This window comes from Rhamphochromis longiceps, linkage group LG15 (genome assembly GCF_057381845.1).
Source record: "Rhamphochromis longiceps isolate RC_006_pf linkage group LG15, R_longiceps_female_GT1.1, whole genome shotgun sequence".
Lineage (NCBI taxonomy): Eukaryota > Metazoa > Chordata > Actinopteri > Cichliformes > Cichlidae > Rhamphochromis > Rhamphochromis longiceps.
The window spans coordinates 25,708,627-25,723,533 of NC_140571.1; the positions used below are offsets into that span (position 1 = coordinate 25,708,627).

The following is a 14,907-nucleotide window of genomic DNA, read 5'->3' on the forward strand; positions in this document are numbered from 1 at the left end:
TGGAAAAGAATAATTCTTAACCATATATTTTTTATTCTTGGATGGTATTAGAATAGCTTTGCATGACTCACAGTTCAATAATAATCCTTCTTTATCTCATCCTGGGCCTCCTCTCCCTTCAAGTCGACTTTCTTCTGACTGGCTGCCCCTCGTAAATGAAAGGTCTGAAAATGACAGAAAATAAAGAAAAGCAGAATTGGTTCTCAAAAGGCAACGCTCATTGTTTGGATTAAAATGCCCCCTTTCAACAGCATTAATGATTGCTTACTGTGCATTCAGGCCAAGGTTATTGTTATTATCTTTAGCTAAAATAAAGACTAGACTTCTGAGAAAAAAACATGAAAGTAATTAAAAGAGTTTGAGAACTTGGAAAATTAAGATAAAATACAAATATAAAGGAAATTGGACTTTTTTTTGAGAGCCTGGATGTCTGCAAGACTGAGTTGACTGCTTTCACAAAAAGTTTTTTAAAATTGTATCCTGCCCAGATTTTTCTAAATCTTACCTCTGACTTAAGCCCTCCTCCACAATGATAATTAAAAAGGCTAAAATCAACATTGTAATTAATGAAAACAAAAAAACTAAACAGACATCAGAAAATTCTCCCCGGGAACTAACTGAAATGAAATGTAATTAAAAATAATCTCAAAATATACTAAAATTAGAAATCAAACGCTCATTAGAGCATGCAAAACGCGTACATAGACAGTGCAAAGACTCTGCAAGTTAAAAATATTTCAGCTTTGATGAAAAAAATAATCCGGCTTCACGCAGTGTTGTAAAAGCTGATCAGGTGAGAGGGACTGGGCTCTCCTGCCGCCTGCAGCTTTTATAAGTGAGCTTTGTGCTTTCTGAATCACTGTGTTAACTGCTGAATAACTCCAACTATCTCTTGTCCTTCGGGAGGAAGCAGTTCTCCCACACAGGCTGTTAGGGGCTAGTGTCTGTGGGTCATGACTGCATTCATGTAAGGCCTTACTCTGCTTCACATTTGTCCTCAGGCTTTTCTTCCAGACTGGCTCCCTTGTGGCATGTTCAGACTAATTTCCCCCTCGAGCATCTCTTGTGTCCTTCTTATCTTTGTTGTGTTAACTAGAAAATCTTTTTTTTTCAGGGTGCCCCCGGCAGCAAAGGTCCCCGAGGTGAAAGAGGAGAGCCCGGTTCTGCTGTAAGTTCCTGGGGAAAAAAAAATTCTCTATCGCATTTCCCTTCATCACTTGCTGCTTCACATTTTCTTGCAAGCTGAAGAAAATAAAAGATGGTACAAGTGCAAGAGCTTTGAGAAGCACATCTGATTCCACTTACTGATTGAGTGTTTGTGCTCTCCTTGTCCTTGATATGAAGGCTCAGTTCTATTAGCATTCCTTGTCTCCTGCCGGCCTTTTCCAAATATTTCAACAGTAGTACACTTCAACTGGGACAAGAGATATCAACAATAAATTCCTCCCATGTTTAAATATTTCTCTTGTCTGTATTTTGCAGGGACCGTTGGGCCCGCGGGGAGAAATTGGACCACCTGGGCCCATGGGTCTGCCCGGCCCTCAAGGACCGAGCGGGCTGTCGATTCCAGGAGAAGCTGTAAGTCTGTAAACACACCTGACATCAACACACACACAGAGCAGAGTGGGGGGGATTACTTGGTGATTTATTATAAAGAGAATTTACAAGCCAGGGAGTATCTGTGGCAAGGACTCACATTCTTTCATGTGTGAGGGAAAGAAGCGATACCAAGAAGCCCCCGAACGTCAGTATCACTGAATGTTAATAAATCACAGCTTGGATTTCCGTCTCAGAGATTAGATGTACCCAGATTAAACTGAGATCACTTTCCAGAAAGGTCCCACGAAATAGAGGTTTGTGGAAAGTACTGGACAGTTTCTGCTGCTTAGTACTCAATTAATCTAACGATATTGTTAAAGGTTACAGTGGATTAAACAGGTTTTATGGATTAAAACATCCACTCGATTGAGGCTGTAGGTTTGATTTCAGATGCTGGGAGATACAGCTAATGCTTTTTTTTTTTTTTACATTACCTTCAAACTTCAAAACTCTTGTGCAACTATAAATCATAATGTAGTTTAAATATTTATATTTCACTCCTGAGTTTCCAGATGTGCCAAAAAATGCAGTTCCTCTAATGTCCTCTGGGGAGGACATTAGAGTAAGTTTATAGCCAATGAAAATGGTTTTGGTCTTTAAGCATGGTTTGCTCCTTGTAACATCTGTACAGGGTGGAATTTGTGGAAAGCACATTTGGCATATGTGCTTGAGTTTATTCTAAGTATGGTCAATTCTAGTTCCAGAAACAATCATTATGTTGGCCCAAAAATGCAGCACCACGATATTAACTAGTCCAACAATTGTTATATTGGCTATATGTACGTTTTATAGACTAAACCTGACATGGATCATTAAATAAAATTTGAGTTTTGATTTATTTAGCAAGTCTTAATCTGGTTAATATTGCTATCATCTACATCAGTCACAGATCCATTTCTAATTGTTCTGTCCCTCCGAGTCACCGTCTTCATTCATTAATGATGTTGCTTTCTGTTTTCAGGGCCGTCCTGGACCAAAGGGAGACCCCGGTGATTCAGGCTTACCTGGGCAGAAAGTAAGTGCAGCTCAGTTTGTGTTTGAAAGCAGGAAACTGGGGATAATTCACATTTTGACTACTGGTCTGGCACGCGGCCACATTGGCTGCACGCAGATGCTTTTCCAGCTGGGGAGAATTCAGAGAGAGAAGAGGCCAACCGTGCCTCCACTGCAGGTTTCTGAATATTACTTTTAAATTACGTTTCTGCGCACATTCGAGCCAAGAACAAGTCGCCTTGATTAACAGTGCTGGATAAGTGTCGACCCGCGGTCAGCCACTACATCCTCCTCTCACTGAAAACTGTTTTATCTGGGAACGCATGAGCTGCCTAAAGACAGACGTGACACCTTAACTTCGTTGGCATGAAAGTGAAAGCAGTCTGTGTGAAATATTAAGTTACAGATATCAGATGGTGCTTTCATTTCTTCCTGGAAGGAAGCATCTCTCGTGTAGGCTGAATTGAAAAGAAGAATCCAGGCCAAACAGACAGAAGGTAAAGAAAGGTGATACTGACCAGAGGTCAAAGGTGTGCTTGTGTTAAGATGAAGCCATAAGCAGGTAGGCCCCTGAAATGCCTAAAACCTATAATCGGTTTTCTCCAGGCCATCTTCGGCCTCAGTTTGGTTGACCTGCTCAGGTGTTCCTGGCTTAAATGTGGAATGGTGTTTGTTTATAGCTTCAAGCTCGACCTTTAAAAGACTTCAGAAGAATTTAAACAGAGTGCAGCTTCCAACCTTAAAGGTTCCATGTCAAACTGCACAAAAACATTTTTGAAGCAGAGCTGCAGAAAAGGCGTGATCAACCAATTGAGTGCAGGTTCTGCTAACAGCTAAAACGTGCAAAAAGTTGTACGATAATCAATGGTTGACAAATTATTTCCAATAGATATCAGGAAAAATAAAGGTTCAGACAAAGTGGAGCAATCATTTAAAGAATAATTGTGGTTTATTTCATGGTAACTTTATGCTCTCTTCCTCTGTTGTAGAAATTCGGGGAAACCAAAAGTTTGTTTATAGTCTGATTGAAAGAAAACAAGGAAATCAGCAGCTTGGAACGGATGTTTGGCTCTCCATCCGTCCATGCTTGCCTTCTGACTTAATCACAAACATATTCTTCCCCCACTGAACAGTTAGATAAAAAGTTACCCTAAATGATAGGCATATAGTGAATAGTTTGTAGCATGGTCACCTCCTTGGGTCAGCCGCTCTGAAATTCCCTGTAATCCGTTATGTTTTCTTATCTACTGGAACCCCCAAAATTTAAAGACGCACACACAGAAAAAACAAAACAAAAACGTTTTTCTCTACTTGTCTTGAAATTGGAGTAAGATAATCTCATCAAATTGTCAATGTGGAAATTATTACCATCAGATTTATTTATTTTTGGTCTATTGAGATTTGGCTGCACAAACCTGGTGGAAAATTGTTAGTTGCTTCGTTCAAAACAGTGTTGTAAATCAAATAAAGTGGCCCTATTATGTTTCCCCGCCCTTATAGTCATTATTTTCATCCTTGGACCTACCAGAGTAGCTTTACATGATTCACAAGTTCAGAATAATCCATATTTAGCTTATATTGGGCCTCAATGCAGCTACTCGGATCATCCTCTGTCTGAAACCAATCATCAACGCATCTCCATTACGCACATCTGATTGGCTACCCCTCATAAACAAAAGGTTGGTTGGTGCTTCTGTGAGATTACCATATTCTTTGACATCATACAGATCCAAGACTAAAAATGAAGCCAGTATTAAACTGATGTTTGAGCTTTGTGATCACAGGGACTACGTGTACCTGCACAGGTCTTTTCTTGTGTTTAATAAGAACTGAATCCAAACCTGGGTAGAGTGGTGAAGAATCGATCCAATCCAAGTTTTAAAAAAATGACCGCTTTGCCAAAATACCGAAATCTACCGTTTTATCAAAGCCGTTACTATTCTGAGATAAGATGTTCCTTAGTGTTGGTGCTTTGATGTAATGTTGAGCACCAGAAGCAGTTGGTCTTGTGTGAACATGCAACCAACTTGTGTAGAAAGGAAGGGGATGAATTTACAGGGTTATGAAACAGCTGGACACTGCTTTATTTTTACTCACAAAAAGGTTATGATTAAGTGTTGCGAATGGGCCTAACTGTAAATTTTGATAGAGGAGGCTGAATGGTACCAGGAACATTTAAATGCAGTGCCAATGGGTCTTGAGCAAGTGTTGGGATGTGACAAGTGTTGGGAATGAAATCATGTCAAAAATTCACAGTTGCTGCTCTTGGTTGGAAATCAGAGCTTCATGTCCAAGGTTGAACTTGGAAGGCCTTGAAATAACAGATTAAAGTGTCATTTTTTTTTTTTTAGATAATTTCTGGTAAACATTTGTTAGGTTTGTCACTGAAAACTCATCTGAGCGTTTTAATAAACTCTGGGTCACCTTCAAAAACTTGGTAACAGTAGGCAACGTTTTGCCACCATGTTCACATTTAACATCCATATTTCTTTAAAAAAGTGTGCAACACGTATGGTATGTTTTCTGTGTGTGTGTGTCAGAGTTGATGACGACTTTATTTAAAAGCCCTTGCTTACTTATTTTATTTCAACTAATTCAGTGTTTGTAAGTAGAATTTCCAAAAAGACAATGAATTAGATGGAAAAACAACAGTAATTAGTGCTACCTACTTCAAATCCTTTATTCAATAATTTATTTCTTCCAGTCAGCTCAACTAGTTAAAGGACTGGAACAATTTACTGCCCTGCTCAAAGTGTTGTTGCACTGGAACAGCATGCACAATTGGGAATTAAACCTTCAACGCTTCACCCGCAGTGTTCATGCAGAGCTTCAGACTCATGAGTAAGACTGATTAATCAGCTCTTTATGCCAGTAAAACAAACTCCACGTGGACCGTATTGGAGCAACGAGGCTGCAGGTGACCATGTTGGAGCAGATGCTATAGCAACATGCATTTAATGAGTTACAGACCATGCGGTCCTGGTTTATAATGGCCAATAAAACGGTTCTGGAATATGTTATGTTCCTTGTAAATCTTATGCCAAGGCATCAAAGACCAGAGACAATAAAAATAGTGAGCAGAGTTTCTGAGCAAATGAGCACGGGGGGAAAAAAGAAAAAGAAAAAGACGTTTACTGTCCGGCACGACGCTGAAACAAACCAGCTCGAGTTGGTCAATCAGAGGAAAGGTGGACTTTCTGTTACAGATGATGAGCATAAAATACTTTTTTCTGAGGGGTCTTCTCATGTTTGCAGGGTTCTCGTGGTCCTCCTGGTCCTGTTGGCCCAATGGGACCCGCCGGAGTGAGGGTGAGTATAGCCAGGCTGTTTTTAATGGCATCCATGCGGTCTGAATTCTTTAAACATGAACTGTATGGCTTTAGGGTTTTAGTCATTATCTTATATTTCCAGGGCCCTCAAGGAAAGGAAGGCCCAGCTGGACCTAGAGGAGCCCCAGGGCCCATGGTAAGACTTCTAATGGTTTGACACATGCACACCTCAGAGCTGCAAACCACGTGAACAATTGAGGCATTTAATTGCCTTTCCAAAGAGCTTTCTACTACCTTTGCAGGCATATTTCCCAAGAGTCATCTTTGTCCTCTTTCCCACTCATCGATATTTTTCTTACCCTTCTCTTTTTCCTTGCAGGGACCTCCAGGATCTCCTGGAGTACCAGGTACCACAGGAAAACCAGGAAATCCTGGAGACTCTGGTCCTCCTGTAAGTTTGCTGGCAGGGTTGTGTGTTAATTGAGCAGCACGTTGGGCCTGAATAGTTCTTAACAGTTTTATTTCTCTGGTTCTAGGGTCCCAATGGTCCAAAGGGAGACAAGGGAGAGAGAGTGAGTAAACCTACATCAAATGTTTTTGTCCACAAGTGATGATATTAAAAATATCCTACAGCATGTCAACAACAAGCTGATGAAAACAAGAGGCTAGATTCCCTGTGCAGTTTCACGTTTCAGGAAATTTCTAATAATACATTTACATATAAGTGACTTGAGAAATGACAAATGGGGCAAACAGTAGGAAATGCTGGGAACTTATCACTTAGCATTACGAGTTGTTTGGAGTATTTTCCTGATGTACAACGTGTGACCAAAAAGTCCATGAAAGAAACTGTACCATTTTAAATGTGTCTGCTCCTGGATTGTCTTCATGTGCATGTTCATCTGGCATCCAGTGCGGCTGCCATTCTAAATTTTAGTCTGAAGCCCGATTTCAACATAGACAATTTTAACTTCAGGTTCAGAGAGAGACGAGGAATCTAGTCTTTTTGGACATTCATTAGATTGCATCAGTGCTGAGGTGTTGAAATGCTCTGAGGCGTCTAAGGGAGAACATTCAACAGAAACCAAAAATATACACACAGAAATTGGATGCCATCCTCGAAGTAGTAATCTTGTCCAGAGCTGCCGTGCTTCCAACACTGGGAACACTTCCTGGAAGTCCTGTTCTGTCAGGACGTCAAGCACCATCTGTAGTGCATGTTGGATCCGCTTCAGTTTGCCGACCTTCAACTTGAATTTCAATTTTTTTGAAGAGCGAAGTAGCAGGGAACGAATGGAGATATTCATATTAGTGCACCCCATATTCTCCATAATGGAGGACCCATTTGCATCGCACCACTGTTGAGTTTGTTTGTGCAATAGGTTCTCCTAGGATGTTAAACTAGAACTTGGCATGGACAATCCAAAGCTTCATGTGGGACGAATTCACTGAACCACCTGGAGAAAAACGAGTAGCCAGCTTCTGTTAGAGCTCCCAACTCTGCAAACCTTTTGACCAGGACTTTGGACTTTTGACAGCTCTTCCCCTGCTAGACTGCTGTTTGGTCTCTATAGCCTCAACCTTTGAGATAAAGGTGGGGGTCATTATAGCTGTTGCAAATGCTCCTTAGTGCAAAAGCAGCAGGTGGTCACGAAAATCCTGATTGAGCCACGTTTCAATGAAAAGTTTCAGAGAAACATTTTCTGACTCATATAAAGTCTGTGCACAATGACAATAAAGAACTATTCTATTCCTTTCTTCACTGTTTTCCAATTTTAAATCCTGCCTGTCTGCACCCAGGGTGACTTTGCTCCTCAGAACATGATGCGATCCATTGCCAGACAGGTTTGCGGACAGTTAGTCCAAGGTATGTAGAACACATTTTCCCCCTCCTGACATGGATTTAGAAATCTCTGCCTCTTGGCTTTCACGATGTGGTTTGTAATGTTCTTGCTTTCTCTTCACCCTGCTGTTGCAGAACAAATGACTCGGGTCAACTCGTTATTGAATCAAATCCCCAGCAACATGTACCGCAACAATAACCCAGGCCCTCCGGGCCCTCCTGGACCTCCTGGCAATCAGGGACCCCGTGGAGAGCCGGGCGCCACAGGAAGGAACGGATTCCCCGGAAGTTCCGGATTGCCCGGCCAGCAGGGAGAGAGAGGTACGAGCCACCCCTGAGAAGTTGCTGCACGGCAGGAGAGGCTGACATCATGAACAAATGGAGTTAGAAAAATAAACATGAAGTCAAATGATTTCTAAAATGGGAGCACAGAAGGCAGCAAAGTGATTATTTACTCTGCAGAACGTTTACCTAAGACGCACCAAACCATCACAGAATGCTAGAAAGGCCTGGCATCATCGTTAATCTGAATTTCAGTCCAGATCGAATCAAATAAAGCTGCTGGTGCCAAAATGTAAAAATACTGCAGTGAAAAAAGTACTTCTATTGACCCAGAGACACTTTTTTACATCTTTTTTTTAAATTCTCATTTGACGAGATTTTTTGATCCACAAACAGCAAATTGTAATCTAGGGAGATTGGCCAATGCACACTGCATGTTTCATTTATCCAGATAAACTACTGGCACTGGCACTCGGTCAACAAAACTTAGAAAACTCCGATCTAAATGATCATGAACATGGCTGCTAGTGCATTCATCCCTGTGTTCAGTCTTATTAAAGAAAACAGAATAACTACTGAAGATGTTGCCGGGCAGAATCAGAAATTAAATGTATTTGCATTGCACCCTCACCTTCTGCTCATTAAGGACCCCTTTCTGAAGTCTCACTTTCCTGTCTCACTTTATGTAACAAAAATTCAGGAAACATATTTCAGAAGAGGCAAAAAAAATGTTCCAAAGCCAAGTTCTACCACAGGGAGGAGCTTTTAAGTAGGAGCTCTTATGTAAGGGGAGACAGAAAAAATGTCTTATTTTATTCTGCAACTTACAGGATTGAGACCTCCGAGCTCCCAGCCTAATGATACTTGACTTTCCCCCCCTTCAGGTCCCCCAGGAGAGAAAGGCGATCGAGGAACTTCAGTAGTTGGAGCGAAAGGACCGAGGGGACCTCCAGGTACACATTCTTTAGCAAGACACCAAAAATACTTAAAATGTTGGTGAGATCGCTGACAGCTAAAGTTAACAGGCAAAGCTGATTCCTAAGTCCATAATTTATCATCGTTGATGAAACCATCATCTGAACTGCCCCTACAGATTTGTAAGGCTTAAAAAAGATAAATAATTTATGTTTCAGCAAAACAGAACTATTGTCTCGTCACATTTGCCACTAAAAACCCAAACACACTCAATGTTTGAGCCAAGATGATGGAAATGGAGCCTTTGCATATAACGATCTACCTTGATGATGTAAACCTTGATTTTTACCTGCCTTTGTCACTCATCTTATTGAGTGTCTCACCTTATTCACACCCCACCCCCACCCACTCAAAGATGTCGGCTGATTCAAATGCTGAAAGCTTTGTTTGCTGCCATTCCTGTTAGTCTCTGGCACCAGTGTTGTGACATGTTGACACACATTTGACAGCAAGATACCCCCCGTCCCGTCTCCTATGAGTATATTTCACTGAGAGGTTTGAATTTGTCTCAGTTAACCATGTCTTCTTGCTCCTTAAAACTGCGCTTAGTTGCCCTTAAAGTAGTGATTTAGCCAGGTGGTGGTGCAGCATTGTTAAAGAAAAACACAGACTTTGGTCCTGAAAAAAGCAGTTTCACCAGCAACTGCTTATGTAATCGCACTCCATCCTCCGCGACTGCAACCCTGCCGCTTTGTGACGGTCCCAGCTGTCAGACAGAAGCAGTTAGAGTCGAGGAGGGAGAGGAGAGCAGTGAGTCAGCCTGGAGGACATGCCGAGGACGGCGAGGAGACAGTCGGGCAGGAAACTTTCCAATCTTTTTCTGTCCAAGTCTAGACAAAATTCAGAGGGGAGGGGAGGATCAGCACATCCTACTTCTTTTTCCCCATCATAGTTTACATCATTTCATTCCATGCCCGGGACAGTCAGCAGCAGCTCGACACCTTTTCAATTAATTTTGTTTCCAGCTGCGTTGAGTCGCAGTGGTCTAACAACAATATCATAAAATGTTCTCATCTCTGTTTACATCAAATACAAGAGTGTAACTGTAGTTTTTATTAGTTCTAATGGTATAAAAGCACATGGAAGGCTTTTAAAAATTCTGACTCTCAGAAACACGCTGGCTCAAAGCAAAACGCACTTCATGAAAGCGTTCACATCTGAGAAAATGAAAACGCAGCCGGCCTTTGATCTGCACCATTTGAACAGTTTCATCTTTTTATTTTTATAAACGTTGCTTTTACTGGAGAATCAGTCCCGCCCTTCCTTTGAGGCAAAGCAAATTTCATTTCATATGCACAAAGAAGCCTTCGTGCATGCACGAGTCTGCTCTGTGCAGAGGCTTCAGAACTTGCCTAAATAACTGTTAATAATTACTTCAGAAAACTTTATTTTTCAGATCAAATGCAGTTTAAAATAGCGTTTCTGTCACTGCCACAGTGTAACTGAGTTTAATGCAGTAACCTGAAGTGTCCAATTACATTAGGACCCTGTCCTTATTTGGGCTCCTCCTCCAGACAGTCAAATGAGCAGGATTTCTCTCAGAGTGCAGAGCTACCAGTGACAGCGTGAAACTGTAGCAGCGTGAGTAAAGCTGACACACGCGTGTGCGCGGCTGCGCGTTGCTGAATTTACGCACGAGGAATTTAATTCCGCAAGTGAAACTGAATTATTTGCTGGTATTATGTTTTTTGCTCTCGCACATATGATGAAATAAATATGATTCCATAAACTTCAGCCTGCTGTGATTGCAGTCTGGTAACACTGACAGTTGAACACACATGGGTGTGTTGTCCATTTCCTCCCTCTTTGAAATGCTACTGATCATGATAACCTTTTTATTTTTTTATTTTTTTTTAAATTAAACACATCAGGTCCATCAGGAGAGAGCAGGACCGGACCCCCAGGCCCTTCAGGCCCTGCTGGATCTCACGGACCTCCTGGACGTCCAGGATACGCCGGAGTCCGTGGGCCTCCTGGACCTCCTGGATACTGCGATTCCTCTCAGTGTGTCGGTATTCCTTACAATGGGCAGGGATACATAGGTATGTAAAGCATCCTGTCTGTGATCAGAGACATTAGTTCTGTTTGGCAATCTGGGATTAAATGCAACAGTAAAAGAACACGCCAACATTTTGGGAGATGCACTTTCCTGTTCATGAGTCTGGGATGTGATGACTTTAGAATAACACTGAAAACAGAAACTCAAGGGTTAGGCTGATGGATTCTGACAGGGCATGGTATAAAATGATACCTGCAAAGCCAATGCATGCTTTGCGATAACTCAGAAATCTCTGTAGATTAAAACAGCAAAAAAGGTATAAGATAGAAAGTAATTTATAAAAGCAATAGAAAAAAATAGGTTGAAATAAGTTTCCTCCAAAAGAGGGAGTCTGAGCTGCCCCTTTGTGTCAAAAGGAGCCAGTTAAAGATGCTAAAGATGCCTCCTGGGCACATTCAACTGGGCAGAAACCCTGGAGTAGACTAGAGCCCGTTGGAGAGATTCTATCTCTCACCTGGCCTGGGAATTCCTCGGGAGTCCTCAAGATGAGCTGAGAAGTATCGTTGGGGAAAAGGACATCTAGTAGTCTGGAAACAGAAGACTGAGCTTGATGTGAAGCAATTACTTCAAACCACCTCAACAGCTTAAATCTGCTTCCAGTCTTTATTCTAAGCTGGGCCAATACTCCCTGACTCTGGTTTATAAAAAGGGAGAAAATGCACTTCCCAAAATGTCTGAGCACTCTGTTGTGGGGGGATTAGTGCATGTGTGAAACTTGTAGTCAACTAATAAGCACATAGAGGTTATTGATTTGCTGTCTTCTGCTGACCTGACTGACACCTTCCATCCTCTTTGGCCCGTTTCAGGTTCACCATAGTAGACTTTTTATACCGCCTGTGCTGCTTTCACTGACCATCTGAAAACACAAAATAAAAAAGTCCTGTAACTGAATCACTCATATGCTCTAAAGCTGTTTAAAGGGATAACCACCAAAGGAAACAATTAACAAACTGTGCTGAAAACATCACAACAACAAAGAGGGAACGAGTACTAACGACTCACAAACAGTAGCGCAAAACACCAGCAGCAGCGGTGATGGCACCGACCTCTTTAGTGGCCTGTTTGCATCTTGAAGCCAAAGACCAAACAAAGAAGCCTTGTTCAGTGGAGGAGCATGCAGCAAACAACACCACCGACAAGCCAAAACAAATACTAACAAAGGTGGACTTGTACCAGAGAAACCAGTGCAGCCACCTCAGCATCACCACCCACAGCAGCAGCAGCAACTCTGTTAACAGCATTTCTCTCCATGTGACATGTAAATAAACTAATTTGTGCCTTGTAAATGATATTTGAATCAAGTCCACTAAATTTAGTCTTAACATCTGTAGTTTTAAAGCTTGTGCCTTGCAAAACAAACCTGCTGCTTGCTCAAACGCCAACAGAACGTTTTATTTTTATTGTTTTTTGGTGGTTGTTTTTTTTTTAAATTTTAAGTCTTCCCACCCATGTGCTTGTAGCCATTTTAAACTGCTCGGGGTCATGCTGGTCTGTCCTACACGTGTGACCCTGCAGGCTTAGATTCACCACTTCATGTTTTCATGTCCCCCCCCCCCCCAAAAAAAACAAAAAAAACCCCAACAACAACAAGGAAACCCCACCCAAACTACATCTGGTTTAAAATACTAACAAAGCTTTCACAAATTCTTTCTAGTCGGGTGGTTGATGATCTCATGTTTTGTTGCATTTTGTGAATGTATGTGATGGAATTGATTGCTGGTAATGCTTGTGGTTATCAGACTAACACCTGAAATTCTAACAACACAAAAGGAGAATATGAATGCACTGAAATGTATAGCAGGGGCGTGCCCAAAGGGTGCCTTGGGTGACCTGGGCCATGTTTAAGTGATAAAAACAGTCTCAAAGGGTTTTTTGTAGTGCAGACTACATACAGACTGCTATTTTTGAAGTAACGTTCATTTCACCTGCAAATTTATTGGTTTACCAAGATAAATACTGGCAAACCTTCACTATTGAGCCCTCCCCTCTAAAGAATGAATAAATTACACTACGATGATAAGACAAACAACTCAAACCAGTTTGTTGCTGTGTAGCTGTATTGGTGACAACCATTTCCCCCTCTGTGTCACACAAGCCACCTATGACCCCCCCACCAATACTGGCCACACCCCTGCTGTTTACTAACTAGCTGTGTCAGTGGTTTAGGTGGAATCAGAAAGAAACACAACTTTTAACCAGTTCTTCTTGTGCATGTTGAGAAAAATCAAGAGAAAATGTGCCAACTTACTTTGCCAATTGGCCCAAATGCTATCTCCAAGCAGGCCAATACCCATCTGAACCTGACACCCAAGTAGTCCAGTTCCCCGAGGAGGACGGCGAGTTGCAAAACCAGCGTCAAAAGAGATCACTACCAAGATAGACAACCAGCAGGCTAACATCATAAAGACAAGTAGCGTTTTCTTTATCCGTTTAATTTTCTTCACCTTAACCTGTGTTCGTTCATGAAATTATAAATAAAAATGGGGTTTGACACCTCAAATTTATTGGGTAATACATTTCAGTGCCTAAAAATCTATGTGAATATTCTTTTTTGTGTCAGGCGAAGGGTTTAGACTGATGATGTTCGGGGGTGACTTGCACAATTTTAAAATAGACAAAAAACAAACTACAAAAACCTGTGAGCTTTCCTTTTCCATTTGTCTTTTTGCTTGTAACATATTTGCATTGAGTTTGTATTGACTAGGAGTGTTCAACAGTGCACTCATGGTAACAAGGCTAGCAATAGTACAGCAGGAAGGAAAATGTTCAGTGTCAGGACATCACATATGAAATGTTTATTGTTTTGCTTTCACACTTCATCCAGTATGTTCAGTATAACCTTTCTCATTCAGTTCATCTTTTAGGAGGTTCAGTTAAACACCGCTTTCATTTTGTATCTTTATATTTATCAGTTTTCCTTTATTCTGTCACAGATAATTTTTACCAAAGGTGGAATTGCATGTCTGTGGTGTATATTTAGTACATGTTCACTACATTTCATCTTGTTTTAATCAGAATATTTGTCATCGTCATTGTCATCGTATCAAATGCGGTCAAAACCTGCATGCAAGACTATGGAAATGGTCTTGCTGCTTCATGTTTTAACTGCAGATTGTGAATTCCACAGCCTTATTTTCTTATTTATTTCTGAAAACAGAAGAGGCATTTTTCAATAAAACTACTGAAAATCCACTTTGGTGTGTTCATTTCATGTTAAAGGACAGAAGCCAAAATAAAGCAAGTTCAGATCACACCAAAGCAGACTTGGGTTGAGTTCTTAACAAGCAGGACTGGGTTTCCTATTGTACACTGACTTGAAGGATACCTTGGCCACCAACTACTATCCTAAGTTGTTTATGCTCTAACCGAAGCATCTAACAGAAGAGTTAGTCCTTGGACTGATTCAAGGAACATTTTGAACAACCAAAAGTGTACAATGTGGTAGAAGGGTTAGGATTACTTGGGCTGAGTAGATAAGGGCTTTGATTCACTTAAGTGACCTTGGTGCACTTTTGATACACAGTGGTGGCGTAAAGCAGCAGTGCCTATGCCAAATGGGACACGATAATTAGTGGTACCTGGGCCAACTTAAGGAAAAGCCTCTTTGACTTAGCAGAAGTAGACATAAGGTAAGAGGAACAAAAAATGAGTTTCTGCACTGATACTTGGGCTAATACAATTACTTGGATCAATTTGCACCTTTTGGAAAGCAAGTGGGTTTAATAGGTTCACTTGAGCATTTGGACTAATTAAGGGGTAGGAAAGAGTGTGAAGTTACTTGTGAGGCCAAGGAGCTAAACTAAAGGGTTAAGCTTTACATCACAGCAAAGTGGATTGCTTTTACTAAGTTACTTGGTAACGAGTTTGGGAGATTTGGCAGATTAACT

The 14,907-nt window shown here is 41.2% G+C and overlaps 1 protein-coding gene across 3 annotated transcripts in view; it reads left to right on the forward strand.

The window, feature by feature from the left end:
- The window catches only part of col12a1b (collagen, type XII, alpha 1b), a 151,852-nt gene extending 137,640 nt beyond the window's left edge, over positions 1 to 14,212 (forward strand). Inside the window, exons 65-76 of one of the 3 annotated variants that reach the window (XM_085381195.1) lie at positions 1,115 to 1,168; positions 1,483 to 1,578; positions 2,561 to 2,614; positions 5,848 to 5,901; positions 6,004 to 6,057; positions 6,241 to 6,312; positions 6,398 to 6,433; positions 7,662 to 7,728; positions 7,840 to 8,025; positions 8,871 to 8,939; positions 10,833 to 11,003; positions 11,827 to 14,212. In XM_085381195.1, the coding sequence (XP_085237321.1) occupies positions 1,115 to 1,168; positions 1,483 to 1,578; positions 2,561 to 2,614; positions 5,848 to 5,901; positions 6,004 to 6,057; positions 6,241 to 6,312; positions 6,398 to 6,433; positions 7,662 to 7,728; positions 7,840 to 8,025; positions 8,871 to 8,939; positions 10,833 to 11,003; positions 11,827 to 11,837 (924 nt within the window). In that variant the 3' untranslated portion in view covers positions 11,838 to 14,212. The remainder of the gene's footprint in view (positions 1 to 1,114; positions 1,169 to 1,482; positions 1,579 to 2,560; positions 2,615 to 5,847; positions 5,902 to 6,003; positions 6,058 to 6,240; positions 6,313 to 6,397; positions 6,434 to 7,661; positions 7,729 to 7,839; positions 8,026 to 8,870; positions 8,940 to 10,832; positions 11,004 to 11,826) is intronic. The other 2 variants (XM_085381194.1, XM_085381193.1) reach the window with 2 other exon arrangements.
- Positions 14,213 to 14,907: the final 695 nt, after the last annotated feature.